Below are 16165 nucleotides of genomic sequence, written 5' to 3'. Positions count from 1 at the left end.
TCTGTTATTATATCATACTTTTGGACAGTAATTACTCCGTCCTGGCCGCGCAACAAGACCTGCAGCCGCATCACCACCCATGGACGCGTCCCCGTGGAGGGGAGGGCGCTCCCACCGCAGGGAGGAGGAGGAGGAGGGGGGCAGGAGAGAGGTGAGTGGACGCAGATATGCCAACAAGCCGATTATTGAAGGCTACTGAACCCTCACTGTCAATTTCCGTTCGGTCAAACAGAGGCGGACACAGTTGCCGCGTCTGAGGCAGAAGTTTTTTATTTTCACGGGGCGGAGGCGTCGCTCGTCACTGCACGGGACACGACTTTTTAACGGACGCTGCAACTTTTTATGGATTTATATTGTGAGAACTATTGTTTCTGCTATACTTTGAGACCTGCTATCTGTAGAGAGCTAAAAGTGAACTCCTGGTGCTTCATGGGATTTTTTTAGTTGCTGTGGTTACCGTTTTGTGTTTTTAAACCACAGTGGCTGCATGTTTTTTTATTTTTACAGTTTAAAGTTTTAGGGAAGTTATTGTTTTTATTATAATTTTTTGCATAGGAAGTTAACACTAAAAGAATGCACAGTCAATGAAAATGTCAGCTGCATTGAACTTTATTAGTAAGTGAACTTCAGGCCCTTACGAGCCAAATCACAGGGACAACAGAGCAATACCCTCTGCTTGCCCCCACTTTAAAGTGCAAAGCATGAAAATGTGCAGCCTCTCCCGGAGTACAGATGACCACAGGAACATTGGCGAGAGCCCATCTCACAAACCGGAGACATCCAGGTACCGCAGCTGGAGCAGCCTCCGCTTCTCAAGATGGAGAAGTGGCTCCCAGAGGACGAGCCCCCCTGGGACCCCGTCCCCGAAGGTGGAGAAGAGGGGCGACGTGACCAAGACGCTCCTCTCCTTGGTTCAGACTCACAACGACGACTACACAGCGGATCCAGATGGCGTGCACGACGAAGAGGGGGATGGAGGCAGCGATGACGGGGGACCCTCGGTGGACCAGTCCACTTACCTCCTGAAGCGGATTGGAAACATGCTACAGCCCGGGGTAAACAAGTTCTCCCTGCGCATGTTTGGCAGCCATAAGGGTGTCGCCGCTGAGCAGGCCAGGGTCAAGAGCTTTGGAGTGTGGATCATCCACCCCTACAGTGACTTCAGGTAACGATGAGGGTACCTTCAGAGTTTCCTCACCTCTGTTTCCTTTTAATCTCATTGCTGTTTGTGGTAATTTCCCTGCATTATTATCTACATTAGAATGGACAGAACGGGTCAAAGTACATGTCATTAACCTTTTCCCAACAAAACATTCCGCAATTCGTTCATTAATCTTTCATAAACTTCCCTTGAGAGCATCTAGTTCACATCCAAGCAAACAGCCTGTGACGGTGTTCAGATCCAATTTTTCCAAGGACAGACTGCAGTACAGCAGCTGATGTCAGGGTCCGTCGCTCATGATAAGGCGATGAAGGGATTTGATTAGTGATACAGTATATAGGACAAGATCATCTGGATTAATGACACTGGTTACTCCCTTTCTCCTTGCTTCTAAAGAGGGAGAACTACATTCATTGAGCCTATTAATTTAAGGGATTCAAAGTATTCCATTTGAAAAATATCCGATATTTAATTTTGTTCTTGATGGGCCTCACCTTTGGAGGATTTATCCGATCATTCAGCTTTCGCGGATGAGCGTCGTCTTAGTAGCGATGCCCGAAGCAATCCGCCTGTGCATTCGCTATTAATAGCCGTCATCAAATTTAAACAATTTCTAAACATCCGGCCTATGCCAGACAGAGGGGATAAACCCGTGCAGAGGGATTATTGCCCATAAGAATCTCTATAATTCCAATCTTGCTCTATTATGCAATAATACACGCTGGACAGCTGAGGGGGGGATTACCGAAGGCCTGCTCTCCTTAAACCTTATGCTCCAACTTCCTCTTTTTAATGGTTGAGTTGGAATAGCACATTTGTGGTCAGCTTTCCTGTCTAGTGGTTAAGGTTGGATAGCTGGTTTCATATTGCATTTTGAATCCAATTTAAAGTGGGTAAATAAGTCAATTTGTCAATCTCAGATTTAATGACCCTCCCACTTCAGAATCTGGCCTTTATTCACATAGAACAGCTTGAGAGTGAAAGGGGGGAGAGAGAGGGGGATGACATGCAGAAATGGCCACCAGTCGGATTCGAACGCGGGGCAGCAACTCTACTGACTGAGCTATCCAGCGCCCTGATGATGTTTTTTGCTTTAAAAAGATAGAAACTAAACTTACTTCATAGGGGTATTCAATCCTGGATTTAGATTCAACATAAAGTGCTATAAGCCAACGTTTCTATTCCTGTTCCACTGCCGCTGTTGTGATGTCTAAAAAGCTTTCATACAGCAGAATTAACTCACACTTGAGAACACGCTTCATGCAAACAGCCATAATGGCGTCCAGAGCCATCGGTGGAGTCATTAGCTGCAAGCAACCACTAATCTGCTGCACCGCGAGGAGATGACAACTAGTCATGTATGCATAGACACAGAGGATATGAACACGGGAGATTGATGGAAGGGTGAATGAGAACAGGGGGAAGTAATCCATCACTTCTTGGGTCTCTGCTCTGACTGATTAGATGACGGCTATTTTCTCACAGGGTTCATATTGCAATCACTGACGAGTGACGGTAATCAAAAAAGAGTCATATTCTGTTACTGTGCCTCTGTAATGAAAGAGAAACTGAGAGATAGGGAGAGAGAGAGAGAGAGAGAGAGAGAGAGAGAGAGAGGGAGAGAGACACACACACACACACACACACACACAAAGTGACTGACACTTGATGGAAACAATCTGTGAGGAAACCCAAACCGTGCGACACTGGAGACGTACAGGAACATGGGAGTTGTATGACATGAAGCAGACATCCTGAAAGCAGCAGACTGCGTATCAGACGTATTTATAAATGTTTGTCTTTTCTTCATCTGTCTTCATATTGAGCCCGGTGTGGTCGACGCCATTCATTTTGAATGAGAGGGGGTTCCTCCTGTGACAGGAGCTTGTTATGAGAGTAAGTGTCACTCTGAATTGGGTCATTCCTCGGGTTGGCAGCGTCCAGTGGATGACTTCACTTGACCCTGATATCTGATTCAAATTCTCTGACTTAAAGGAGTATTTTGGGATCTTATTCACTTTCTTCCTTGTAGTATTATAGATTAGAAGATCAGCGCCACTCTGTCCAGTAAGTATGGAGGTGGAACTAGGAGGTGAATAGCTTTGCTTCTAGTAAAGACTGGAATGAAGGGGAAACAGCTAACCCACCTGTCCAAAGGTAGAATAACAGCTTAACCTCTAGAGCTCACTAATTACATCTTGTTTAATTCATACACAAACAGGAACGTTGTGATTTATTGAGGAGTTTAAGCTATTAGTAGCTAAGCTAAACATATATTGGGTCCAGCTCCTTACTTAGCACGTACTGTTGCCGTTGTTAGCTGCAAGCCGCCAGCCTCTCTATTGCAATAGTGGATCAGCTTGACATCTGCACAACCTCAACCTTCCACCACTCCTGTTCTGTCCAGGTTTTACTGGGACATTGTGATGCTCCTGCTGATGATGAGCAACCTGGTCATTTTGCCCTGGGGGATCACCTTCTTTGAAGACCAGAACACCATGCCCTGGATCACCTTCAATGTCCTGTCCGACACTCTCTTCCTCATGGACCTGGTTTTCAACTTCCGCACGGGCATCCCAGAGGACAGCAACATCATCCTGGACCCCAAACAAATCCGCATGCAATACCTCCGCACCTGGTTCGTGGTGGACTTCATCTCCTCCATTCCTGTCGACTACATCTTCCTCGTCGTGGACCTGGAGTCCCTGCACGACTCGTCGGACGTGTACCGCACCGCACGAGCCCTCCGCATCGTGCGCTTCACCAAGATCCTCAGTCTGCTGCGTCTTCTCAGACTGTCTCGCCTCATCCGTTACATTCACCAGTGGGAAGAGGTAAAGGAAGGATGGGATCGGAAGCTAAACATGACAAACAGGACATCATCATAATTCATCATGTGTCCAGTTTATTGTTGTTGTTTTTCCTCCATACAACTTCCTCTCTCTCAGATTTTCCACATGACCTACGACCTGGCCAGCGCCGCAGTGCGTATAGTCAACTTGATTGGCATGATGCTGCTGCTGTGCCACTGGGATGGCTGCCTGACCTTCATGGTGCCCATGCTGCAAGACTTCCCCCAAGACTGCTGGGTATCCAAAAATAACATGGTGGTGAGTACATGTTCATTAACACATATGCATGTCTAATGATATATTTAGAACTGGAAAAATAAGCAATTTCCTAATTATGGGGAAAGTTTTCAGTGTTTCAGGTTTCATTGGCTATTAATTTGATTTAATTAAAGGAGTTGTGTGATAAGTGAGGAGATTGAAACCACTCTCAGACATTGGATCAATCCATCTTGTCATCTATGGGCAAGAAAGTGAATGTCATGAATAAGCATGTTTCTCAAAATTTCTTTAATTGCAGGTGCATCACTTGAAAATGATGTTTATTTTCCTTACAATTTATCCCAAATTACATTCATTAGAGGAAAAGTCTCAGAAATGATTTCTCTGTAAACTAATGTTGCTGAAAACTTCACGTATCCTGCACACATTAGGCCTCTGTTATTTATGGTCATAGCCATGTAAGCTATATTTTCTGGCGACTACACTGTGTCCTCTTCCCCAATGTTTTACTCTATCCTTCCCAGAATTCTACGTGGCACCTACAGTACTCATACGCCTTGTTCATGGCCATGAGTCACATGCTGTGTATAGGGTACGGCGCCAACCCTCCAGAAGGCCTGAGCGACGTTTGGCTCACCATGATCAGTATGGTGGTGGGGGCCACCTGCTACGCCATGTTCCTTGGTCATGCAACTACCCTGGTCCAGTCCTTGGATGCATCGCACCGCCAGTATCAAGAGAAGGTAAAGGTTAACAAACGTTTGGAGCGACAGCTTCAGTTGTTTTGTGCACAATATGTCCCAGCAGCTTCACGTGGACGATAATGTGATTCTGGCCGCGAGGTTTAATATCACAGCCATGTTTTTCTATCATAGGCTTGCTTACTTGCTTGTACTTTATTCGTGGAAACTGTGTATTATCTAATGGATTTTGTGGCCTATCGTGACCCTTTCCAGGGGATTTTCACAAGATAAGGCAGAATGGATGATAGACAAATGGCAGCACCTTTGTTTTGGGTCGCCGTTCGCTAATGCCCATTACAAATGAGTTTGTAATCCACTTAAAACGGGGAGGAGGGGGGGGGGGGGGGCTACAAAGCAAATAGAATGGATGCTTGTTGATGATTGTTGTGCTTGGGAGTAATTCAGCAAACACATGGTAGAAAATGTGACATCTGACATCAGCTCTATGACATTTCGATTGTGTCCTCATCAAGGTCAAATCTCCATGTGTTTTGCACAAATGTTTTCAGTACAAGCAAGTGGAGCAGTACATGTCGTTCCATAAACTGCCAGCGGACGTGAGACAGAGGATCCATGATTATTATGAGCAGCGATTCCAAGGCAAGATGTTTGATGAGGACAGCATCCTTGGAGAGCTCAGTGATCCGCTGAAGGAGGTGTGTTAACCAGATACTTCTTGTCTGTTTTTTTTAGCTCCATTCCTTTCTTCAGTTCAGTTCCCGATCAATAAATATGTGAATTGTTTTTAATATTAGTTGATGAGTTTGTTTGGTCTCTAAAATGGGAGAAATTTGCCCATCAGAATTTTCTAAAGCCAAAGTTTCAAATGTGAGCTGAAGCGATTAGTCGATTAATCGGTCAACAAAAAATGTATTAAAAAAAAATAACCTCTGTGTTTTTCTTTTAACTTTCTCAATAACATTAGGCAACAGAATGCAATACAACATTAACACAGTAAGGCATCTCTTATCTTAATGTCTTCTCTCTTCACTTTCTCCCCACCATGCAGGAGATTGTCAGCTACAACTGCCGTGGACTTGTAGCCAACATGCCACTGTTTGCCAACACAGACCCTCATTTTGTGACAGTGATCCTGACTAAGCTGCGCTTCGAAGTCTTCCAACCTAATGACATGATTATACGAGAAGGAACGCTTGGTCGGAAAATGTACTTCATCCAGCACGGCACCGTCACCGTCGTCCCACGTGGCAGTAAAGAGATAACACTCAATGACGGAGCATATTTTGGAGGTAAATCATTTGGAAATCATTCAACCTTCAATCAGTTCCCCATCAAATGTATAAGATGCTGGTTCTGTTTCCTCTGCTGTTGCTGAAGGTGCCACTGACGCCTCTTTATTTTCTCTGCAGTTATAAGAGTCCCAAATGTATTGCTTATCATCTTAATATCCACACACTGCATTGTATCTTGGATTACAACATCCAATTATTTCAATTATCAATTTATGTGACAAATCTTTAATACACACATCCCAATTTCCAGAAACCCAATTTGATGTCTTCAAATTACTTATTTCGGTTAAAGCCAAAGATATTTACTTTCTTGGAAGGCTAAATAGTTCCATTTTGGGAACAGCTAGCCTGGCTCAGTCCATTATGCTAAGCTATGGCAAACAGCTGCAGGCTTCATATTATCTGCACAGACATGAAGGAGGTTTCAATGATTTGTTGATGGTTAAACTAAGTCTCCCTTCTTTGGTTCAGAGATCTGCCTGCTAACCCAAGGACGACGCACAGCGACCGTGAAGGCTGACACCTACTGCCGCCTTTACTCCCTGAGTGTGGACAGTTTCAATGAGGTCCTGGAGGAACATCCTTTGATGAGGAGGGCATTTGAGAGTGTGGCTGTGGACCGACTGGGCCGGGTGGCTCGCAGACCCAGTTATGTTCCTCCCCCGAATGAGTCTCTTTCAGTACCAACAGAAAGAGACTCCTGAAGAGGATATTTGTGACTGAACTTGACCACATAACAAAGAAACCATTAATGAATATCTCCCTGATTGCTGTTTACTTTGACGCTGATGGACAGTATAGTTTTATTTACTAACACATCATTGCTGCACTTGGTTGAAAATATTGCACCTTCAGTTGATTTAATTGTATTACTTGGATCTGAAGTTGTTAACTGGCATGTCATTTGTTTGAGATCTTTGTACAAATTTTATGTTGTGTCATTTACAAATCAGTTTATATTTTCTTGTTTCTTCAGCAACTTAATTTCTTTTTTGCTATACATGTGCGTTTGACCACACTAGCTTTCCCAACTGTGAATACTGCTTCAATAATCATTTCCATTCCCCTGCAAGATTTTATACACTGCAGTTTCATTACCCATCACCCCCATTCATATGAGCATGGAGCACCAGCTGGGTGCCACATGACACGGCTGTATGTAATGCTTATTCTAATGATCCCCCGGGTCTGGAGGTTGCATTAAGTCACGGTTTAATACCAATGTTCACTGAGGATAAGCTGTGATATAATATCTCCAACTGTACAGAGACAGATTGTGCAAAGCTGCCCAGCTCTGTTTAAATTGGAAGTCACATTTGAAGAGGTAATCGGTAAAAGGTAAAAAATGTCTACCATTGTGTCGCTACAATTCACTGTCCAGTATTATAAACTTTGAGTTTTTTCTACACGTGGACGTAAACTACTGATTTTCCTTTTTAAATAACACCATCATCTGTTTTAGTTCATATATAATATGCAAACATAAATTTGGCTTAAAATGTGTATGGAAATAAACCTTTATTTACTAGGTTACTTTCCAGATAATAGTGAATAAGTTTAAGTCAGTGCATTTATTTAATGTTAAAAAAACAAACTTTTATTCATTTGAGCTACTTATTAGCAGATAAAACAATTTTTTTGCTATTATTGCTGTATTGATTCATAAAGTGTATTTATTTTCCAGGTAAATTGTGCAGATGTGTAGAAAAAAGCCCTTGTTTATTGAATGTGATCCGATTTACAGTTATATATAGTAAGAATGTATTTATCATATGGATTTGTTAAACTTTTGGATGGAAGTTCCTCAAACTGATGATGTCATGTACATGTAAATATTTCTACCCTTAAACATGAATATAAAATATTTTTGTTTATATAATTTGTGTTATATTTCTTACTGCCTGTGAGTAACACACACACACACACACACACACACACACACACACACACACACACACAAACACACACACAGTCGGATCTTTACTTAAGCAATATATAGGACAGTTCATGGTGCGCAACTTTAATATAACTTAAACCTCCACAGCGCTGCAGCTGTGTTGTTCATGATAACTTCCGGTCCTATGCGCATCTACTTCCTGTCAGTATTTCATAAACTCTGGACGTAGAGAAGGTAAGACGGAACATTTGCTAACTTAGATCAAACCCATTCACCATTTGATTCCCATTAATGCTGCTGGTGTTAACGAGTCCAGTCATGCGTTGTGTCGATGTGATAGCTCGATGCTACGTCGTGAATCCGCTGCGTTTATTCTGACATTACAAGGTTAACCGCTAGCTAACTTAGCTTAGCACCAGAATAGCAGTAGCTAGATGCATGGGGTCAGGTATGCTCTTAACATCAGTCTTAAGACAGGAAAACACGTATCCATAATTATTCCGTTCTCTAAAACTGTGCTGATCTAAAATATTACAGTTGCTAGTGTTGTGTGGCTCCATAACACTGGTCTTCACCTTGGTTAGCTAACTTAACTCTCAATAGCGTTGTGTTAGCTTTGACATAACAACACTACATAACAAGTTACACAAGATCTATTCCAATGCCAAACACATTGTCATTATAATATCTATTTGTTGCCATCGAAAATAAAGTTAATCTGGACTGTTTTGTCGTGTTGAAATTAAAAATGCTACTACTGTTAATATATATAAACAGTATGTGCTTCACTCAACGTCTCTTGTTTAGATGCTGACTAACGGTTTTTTGAAAAGCTGTTTAATAAAATGTTATTATAGCATGACTACTGTAATAAAACGTTGTATTGTTTACACTTAATATGGTATTATGATATATAACAGTGTATCTAGTAATGGAATAATGCTTGTTGGGATGATGAATCCAATGGGCTGTGATATGGAACTGATATCAAATATCAAAATGATCCCAAATTATTTGAGAAATATGAATGTATTTGTATTATGCTTTCTTCATTTAATAACAGAAGCCAAATGTATCCAATGTTAAATGTTATCTAAAGACAAGCACTTGTGCAAAAACTTTGCATGAATAAATTATTAACTTAAACTATCTATTTGATTTGATTTCCTCTGTGTAGGAAGGATGCTGTCCCTGTCTCGAGCAGTGGCGTGCGGCGTGGTCCGTGCTCCAGCTGTTGTCAGTCAAGGTGGAGTGACCGCTATCACCAGATTCAACAGCACAGCACAGGTAATGTAAACAAATGCAATGCAACAAATGTAAATACTTGTTGTTACGAACATTGATTATGTGTGTATCTCATTTTCCCAGAGTGCTCCTAAGAAAACAACATTTGGACCTTTGGCAGATGAGGACAGAATTTTCACAAATCTTTATGGTCGCCATGACTGGAGGTAACACCCCTGACTTCCTTATTCATGCACTGTTAAAATCGAACATTATATCCATATTGATTTGATTGATCCTCACACAATGCACAAAAATGTGCTGAGCAAAACACGTGAATGAAGACATGTTTTTGACAAGACAAAAATGTTTCTTAAATAGTAGAACAAAATCCAATCACCAACTCATATTTGTGTTTCAGGCTGAAGGGGGCGTTGAAGCGAGGCGACTGGTACAAAACTAAGGAGATCCTTTTGAAGGGAGTTGACTGGGTAATCAATGAGATCAAGGTTTCTGGCCTGCGTGGGAGGGGTGGAGCTGGTTTCCCTACTGGCATGAAGTGGAGCTTCATGAACAAGCCCAGCGATGGCAGGTCAGTGAGACGACTGATGGTGATCATCACGATGATTTTTATGAAAAGACGCAACGTCTTATCGGGTCTAAGATAACAGTGAAGAGTGTCCATCTTCCATACTTTGCCCCAAAGTATTTGCTCTGGTTTCTCAAAATACAGTAGGTGCTTAGAATGGTTATCTGGAAAATCTTTTTAGCATACTGGAGTAAGGAATCTAATCTCAAAACTATTAATGGATATAATTGACAATTATTTTTACATTCAAGTAATTATTCATTAGAAATAACAAAATCTTGCAATTGTCAACACGTAAGTTGATTATCCATCTTTAAACATCCATTAGTTTGATATTTAAATCATCTTTTCAAAAAGACAGCAAGGTTATTTTTCATTAATTCCATCTCCAGGCATTAAAAAGGAGCCATCAAGCTTGGAGAATGCAATTTCTTAATGGTTTTCACTGCACATTAATTCACATGGAAGCTGAGAAAATATTACATCTTGCCTGACTATCTGGATTTATCGGGATTAGTTTGACTGATTAACCATATTTGGACAGATGCTTTTGAATGTCTTCTGTTGCCGAACATTAGCTCAGACTGTTTGGACTCATTCACCCTGTTTAACCTAGTTCTAATTTCTTGCTTTAGGCCAAAGTATCTGGTGGTGAACGCAGATGAGGGAGAACCGGGCACCTGTAAGGACAGGGAGATTATGCGGAACGACCCACACAAGCTGGTGGAGGGCTGCCTGGTGGCTGGGATGGCCATGGGGGCGCGTGCTGCTTATATCTATATCAGGGGGGAGTTCTACAACGAGTCGTCCAACCTGCAGGTGATAATAGACAGAATTAAACCACACATACAAACTTTGAAATTGTTCCCACATCAATTTATGGACAACATGATTTACATATTAATTTATAAAATATTTGTCTAGCGTAAAAAATAAAAATATAATGAAGCATTTTATTTTCAATATTTTTCCGTAGGTGGCTATCAATGAGGCTTATGCTGCTGGGCTCATTGGAAAGGACGCCTGTGGCTCCGGTTATGACTTTGATGTGTTTGTGATGCGTGGTGCTGGTGCGTACATCTGTGGAGAGGAGACCGCTCTTATCGAGTCCTTGGAGGGAAAGCAGGGAAAGCCCCGCCTGAAGCCCCCATTTCCTGCTGATGTGGGTGAGTTCCTGTGCCCGGAGTGGGTTAACAAGGGTGGTATCTTATTAGTTCTTAGCTTGTATTGCATTCTCTCATCTGCCACATTTTTCTAGAACCTGCTAGTTATTATGATCTGAACACAGTGCTGAGACTCTTGCCAAATACAAGCTGTACTAATGTATCTACCTCACTTCTGCTGCTATCGCAAAGGTGTCTTCGGTTGCCCAACAACTGTTGCCAATGTGGAGACTGTAGCCGTGGCGCCCACCATCTGTCGTCGTGGCGGCTCGTGGTTTCTGGGTTTTGGCAGAGAGAGAAACTCTGGCACAAAGCTCTTCAACATCTCAGGCCATGTAAACACCCCGTGCACCGTGGAGGAGGAGATGTCTGTCCCTCTGAAAGACCTCATTGAAAGGCATGCAGGTACATATGACTCTAAGACTGTGTCACAAATTAATCTGGTGAATTATCAAAGCCCTCCTGTAAATAATTAAGTTAAACTGGTGGAATGGGAAAACCTAAATGCATCATTTGTTTATCTCCTCCAAGTGGGTCACGGACCAAAAAGATTAAGATGGCTTAACATGAGCACACCCTTAGTGAATGCAGTTTTCGTTTTCTTAATTGAAACAAACATCTCTGGTAGGTGGAGTGCGCGGTGGTTGGGATAACCTGCTGGCTGTAATCCCTGGCGGCTCCTCAACACCCCTTATTCCCAAGAGTGTATGTGAAGATGTGCTGATGGACTTTGACGGTCTCGTCCAGGCTCAGACTGGCCTGGGCACAGCTGCACTTATCGTCATGGACAAATCTGTAAGTCTGTCACCTACGCTGCATAATTCATCATGCATGAAGAAATCATTAAACATCTGTTATATTATTCTCTTGCAGACCGACATTATCAGAGCCATTGCCCGCCTGATTGAGTTCTACAAGCATGAAAGCTGCGGCCAGTGCACACCCTGCAGAGAGGGTAAGTGCTATTTATGGGCGGACCGTAACATTACACATGTTGGGTTTCTCTTTCTGACCAGACTAAAATTCTCTTTCGTCCGTTTCTGTAGGAGTAGACTGGATGAATAACATGATGTGGCGTTTCGTGAAGGGTGATGCACGGCCTTCCGAGATCGACATGATTTGGGAGATCAGTAAGCAGATTGAGGGACACACTATCTGTGCCCTGGGAGATGGTGCAGCATGGCCAGTGCAGGTAAACAGGATCACTGAAACAATTAATGGGGGACTCTGCCATATGGATGAGTTGACATTTTGCCGGCTACAGTTTGTGATGCTGTTGAGTTGTATTCTGCTTTCTTAATATTCTATTTTCCTCTTTGCTCTCAGGGATTAATCAGGCACTTCAGGCCTGTGATGGAAAGCCGAATTGCTGAACACCAGCAGCAGCAGCAGCAGGCCAGGGCTTAAGTGACTCTTCTAACTCCTTGAACTTGTTCTTCTGTCTCATGTTCCCTTAACCCTGTGCTTGTGTCATCCACAAATTATTTAAAATGATAATGTGCCCTCTTATCACCTTGTCATCAAGTTTTACATTGATGCAGCTGCCTTGTCTGATGGAATCGCCAATAAAATTCTATGAATCTTAATTAAAAAGAAACGTTTGTCTTTGTAGTTCTTGAAGTTAGTCTTCCAAAAGTGTCAGTTTAAATGTTTCAGCTTTAAAAAAATAATTTCCACTAATAACAGAAGCACTGTTATGCAAGTGTGTTTCTCTTCTCCATTAAAAATAAATAGTTTTCAATGTTTAGGAATTAATAGTGCACACTAAACTTGCATTAGCAGAACGTTTACACGTGCATAATCTCGCGATAGTTAAGTGTTCGCCAGCTCTTCCCTTATCACGTGACGTGGGCTAAATATTCACTGCGGCTTCATTTCGGCGGACGTTTCATACGGTAAGAAATGGATGCCTTTGAATTGTTTACAAAGACTTATGTCAAAATGAATGACGATTTATCATCCATGTGCAGCCTTGAATTATATAAGTACAACACGGAAGTCGGCACAAGGCGACGCCATTTAAAATAATGTTGTAATGTATGAGCACAGTCGTTTCGCTTTCAGTTAGCTGTGCTTGACGACCAGTGTGCGTTGCCTCCATTCTCGTGTCATTTACGGTAGCAAGCTCGGGCCGATAGTAAGCTTTTATGTTTTTATTTATAAAACTAGTGGGCAAAATCTTAAACGAGCCTCTCATTAGTTCTCAATAATCCTTACTCATTATTCAACGTAGTCTGAAACGAGTCCCGCGCTATCCTCTGCCACTGCAGTCATCTTCTTTAGCCCGCTAGCTACTAGGTTTATGATGCACCCGTGTCTACAACAATAACAGCGTGTTTCTGTGTCACAGCCCCATGTGTCCCGGTAGCGTTTGAAGGCACCAGCATGGAAATGATGAAGATCGAGCAGGTCATTGTCGGGGGAGAGAGGAGATCCACCGCAGCGGAGATCAAATCTGAGCCCGTGGTCGCCCCTGTGCAATCATGTAAGGCAACGTTTTCTATGAGATGCTGTTAATCTAATTCAATGTGCATGTATTTATTCATCCCTGCTATTACGTTGCTGTTCCTGAAAACGACGTCTCATTGTGATGCAGATCAGCACGAGAGTCTGCAGTGTTTTCAGTGCTTCATCACCTTCTGTAACTCCAAAGCCAAGGAGAGACACATGAGGAAGAGTCATCGGGATCAGTACAAACAGCACCTTCAGCAGGTGGGGGAGAAGCAGGCTGGAAATGCCAGGTGGAGAATCAGGGAGTGATGCAAACAGTTGATGTGTAATACGTCTAAATTGTATTGTCTCATCATTTTTGCAGACCGATACAGTCTTCACTTGCTATAAGTGTGACAAGAACTTCTCCGCCTCTGAGGAGCTCAGCCAGCACCAGGCCACCCACAGCACACAGGAGAAGCCCTTCCTCTGTGCTTACTGCCAGAAAACCTTTTTCACTTTCACTGAGGTGAGGGCATACCTGATTTATTGTGCTGGGGAACTGATCAAATACATTTTTATTGTGTATAACGAGTGTAAAATGTCTTGCAGCTGAACAAACACAGACGGCATGAGTGCGTAGAACGTCGGTGTCCCTGCAGAGACTGTGGCGCCTTGTTCCCCAGCCCTTCCCGCCTTCGCAACCATCGCATTGCAGTGCATCCTCAGCGCCCCATAGTGGCTGATGACATCAACACCTTCCAATGCTGTAAATGTAGTTGTGGTTTCCTGACGGAAGAGGAGCTTCTGCAGCACCAGGAGATGTTTGCCAATGCCATAAACTGCAACGTTAAGCCGCAAGGCAAGAAACGTGGCCGCAAACCCAAGAACGCAGCTCAAGGAATGATGGTTGAAACCAAGAAGATCAAACAAGAAGAGGGAGAAGCATACAGTGACTCTACAACAGAGGGTTGCCCCTCCAATGAGCTCCAAAGTGAGCTCAAGATCCCTTGTCCCGAAGCAAATTGTGACCTCGTATTCCCTTCTGTTGCAGGCCTGCGGGCACATAAAAGAGATGCACATGGGCCTCCCCCTTGCGATGCTCACACATGCACAGAGTGCGATGAGAGCTACGCTGAGCCTGAGCAGCTGAAAGCGCACATGGCCAGGGATCACCACTCTGAATACACCTGCCCCACTTCTGGAGATAGCTTTGCACAAGAGAGCACCCTGAAGATCCACCAGGACACCCACGTTCAAGGAGAGGAGGCAGCAGAAAAAAGATAATAAATGGGGAAAAGACTGTAACTTCATCCTCCAATGATCGAGTGTTTCGTACCATGTTCTGTTTAGTGTAGGTAGAAGAATTTTATGTGAATATATTAGGGTGAGAGTTTTTGAAGCAAGGTTATGCAACACATACATTATGAAGGTTGTTTCTGGAATGCTGTTTTTCTATCGCTCTAAAAAAGACATCCTGCACTTAAAATTATATAAAACTGTATGGAAGTATACATAATTATGATTTGTGTCCACTCTTGCTGTCCATATTACCTCAATTAAACCAGGAATGTTTTTATCCATGTAGACGAGCTTGCTAATTCTCCCTCCAGGGTGGGGATGTTTCCATTTACAGGATGTGCGCATAAGGCTGACAACTACACAGAGACTGTAAATCCTATCCATGAAGTCCCAAATTGTATTAATGGGCCAGTATTAAGAATTCTGAAGCAATGGACTTCAATAATGTAACCTGCAGGTCTTTCCAAAAGTAAATACGTGTTGCATTAAACAATACTTGCATTTCTGTGGTGCTTGTGGCTGTCACTTTGTGTGAGTGAGTGTGAATGAGACGCTCCTTATCTGTGCAGCCAGTGGTACGGGGAATATGGAGACAAGTTCAGCATTTGTAGTAAGTAAATGTTGCTTTTCTGCCTTTTTCCTGCACTTGTTTTGTCGTACCTATGTCATAGAGGAACCTAGCATTAAGAAAATAATTGATTATTGAACACAACTAGCAACTTTAGCTATTATTTTAAGCTATTTCATTGTAAGACGGGGTTTAAACAAAGAGTAATGGTGACAGTTGCCCGTCATTTCTCCCTTCGCCTCCTATTTGTTGGAAGATTATCTTTTTGTCCATTTTAAGAATAAAAATAATTTGGATTTAACATTTTTTAATTAAAAATGTAACACTAAATTGAAATAGCTTCGTAGACCACTGACATTGGTATACACTTACCTGCAAATTCTTGATTATATTACAAATATGACTACAAATTTAACCCAAGATTGATGTGAAGCTTTGCTTCGATAATGCACAAAAAAACAATTATATTTGTTTGGTTCAGACAAAAGAACTGTCAAGATGTTGCTATTTTGAATGTCGTTATATACAATTTTGAGATACTGCTCACATTTCTATTTTATGCTGCATTTTATTTCCACTTCATTACATTTCTCAGGTCAATATTGTACACCTGATACCTAAGGAAAACTGGTCTACACAACAAGCGAAGTCGCCCAGTGTTTCGAACTGGCTTCGTCCAGGGGCCTAAATTATCCGCCCAATTGTGCCTCTGATTGGCTAGTACTCGTCGCCTTCGTTGGTTGGATTGGTTAAATTTAGGCAT

General features: G+C 42.5%; 3 protein-coding genes across 3 annotated transcripts; all 3 read left to right on the top strand.

Annotated features, from left to right (window-relative positions):
* The first annotated feature begins 248 nt into the window (after positions 1 to 248).
* Positions 249 to 8077, top strand: hcn3 (hyperpolarization activated cyclic nucleotide-gated potassium channel 3). Its single transcript, XM_084033095.1, has 7 exons — positions 249 to 1165; positions 3570 to 3996; positions 4111 to 4272; positions 4758 to 4976; positions 5486 to 5632; positions 5986 to 6226; positions 6701 to 8077. The coding sequence occupies exons 1-7, from the start codon at positions 702 to 704 to the stop codon at positions 6931 to 6933; spliced, it is 1893 nt and encodes a 630-aa protein (XP_083889221.1). The 5' UTR covers positions 249 to 701; the 3' UTR covers positions 6934 to 8077.
* A 222-nt stretch (positions 8078 to 8299) lies between these two features.
* On the top strand, positions 8300 to 12699 carry ndufv1 (NADH:ubiquinone oxidoreductase core subunit V1). The gene is made up of 11 exons (XM_084031864.1): positions 8300 to 8360; positions 9304 to 9413; positions 9495 to 9577; positions 9772 to 9942; positions 10575 to 10758; positions 10916 to 11105; positions 11295 to 11507; positions 11731 to 11897; positions 11976 to 12057; positions 12149 to 12294; positions 12429 to 12699. The coding sequence occupies exons 2-11, from the start codon at positions 9309 to 9311 to the stop codon at positions 12507 to 12509; spliced, it is 1422 nt and encodes a 473-aa protein (XP_083887990.1). The 5' UTR covers positions 8300 to 8360; positions 9304 to 9308; the 3' UTR covers positions 12510 to 12699.
* A 256-nt stretch (positions 12700 to 12955) lies between these two features.
* Positions 12956 to 15346, top strand: LOC311027825 (uncharacterized protein). Its single transcript, XM_084031996.1, has 5 exons — positions 12956 to 12997; positions 13453 to 13587; positions 13699 to 13814; positions 13918 to 14061; positions 14145 to 15346. Exons 2-5 carry the CDS (start codon positions 13488 to 13490, stop codon positions 14817 to 14819), a joined length of 1035 nt encoding a protein of 344 aa, XP_083888122.1. The 5' UTR covers positions 12956 to 12997; positions 13453 to 13487; the 3' UTR covers positions 14820 to 15346.
* Positions 15347 to 16165: the final 819 nt, after the last annotated feature.

This window comes from Eutrigla gurnardus (genome assembly GCF_963514095.1).
Source record: "Eutrigla gurnardus genome assembly, chromosome: 17".
In the NCBI taxonomy this organism is placed as follows: domain Eukaryota; kingdom Metazoa; phylum Chordata; class Actinopteri; order Perciformes; family Triglidae; genus Eutrigla; species Eutrigla gurnardus.
This window is presented reverse-complemented; position numbering and strand designations above follow the sequence as displayed.

What these genes read in the sequence shown, in the direction of transcription:
- hcn3 (XM_084033095.1), top strand. Translation starts at nt 702, where the DNA reads ATGAAAATGTGCAGCCTCTCCCGGAGTACAGATGACCACAGGAACATT. An exon ending in ACATTCACCAGTGGGAAGAG is followed by an intron (nt 3,997 to 4,110) that starts GTAAAGGAAGGA and finishes CCTCTCTCTCAG; the next exon opens with ATTTTCCACATGACCTACGA. An exon ending in TCAGTGATCCGCTGAAGGAG is followed by an intron (nt 5,633 to 5,985) that starts GTGTGTTAACCA and finishes CCCACCATGCAG; the next exon opens with GAGATTGTCAGCTACAACTG.
- ndufv1 (XM_084031864.1), top strand. Translation starts at nt 9,309, where the DNA reads ATGCTGTCCCTGTCTCGAGCAGTGGCGTGCGGCGTGGTCCGTGCTCCA. An exon ending in ACGAGTCGTCCAACCTGCAG is followed by an intron (nt 10,759 to 10,915) that starts GTGATAATAGAC and finishes ATTTTTCCGTAG; the next exon opens with GTGGCTATCAATGAGGCTTA. An exon ending in TTATCGTCATGGACAAATCT is followed by an intron (nt 11,898 to 11,975) that starts GTAAGTCTGTCA and finishes ATTCTCTTGCAG; the next exon opens with ACCGACATTATCAGAGCCAT.
- LOC311027825 (XM_084031996.1), top strand. Translation starts at nt 13,488, where the DNA reads ATGGAAATGATGAAGATCGAGCAGGTCATTGTCGGGGGAGAGAGGAGA. An exon ending in GGTCGCCCCTGTGCAATCAT is followed by an intron (nt 13,588 to 13,698) that starts GTAAGGCAACGT and finishes ATTGTGATGCAG; the next exon opens with ATCAGCACGAGAGTCTGCAG. An exon ending in ACAAACAGCACCTTCAGCAG is followed by an intron (nt 13,815 to 13,917) that starts GTGGGGGAGAAG and finishes TCATTTTTGCAG; the next exon opens with ACCGATACAGTCTTCACTTG.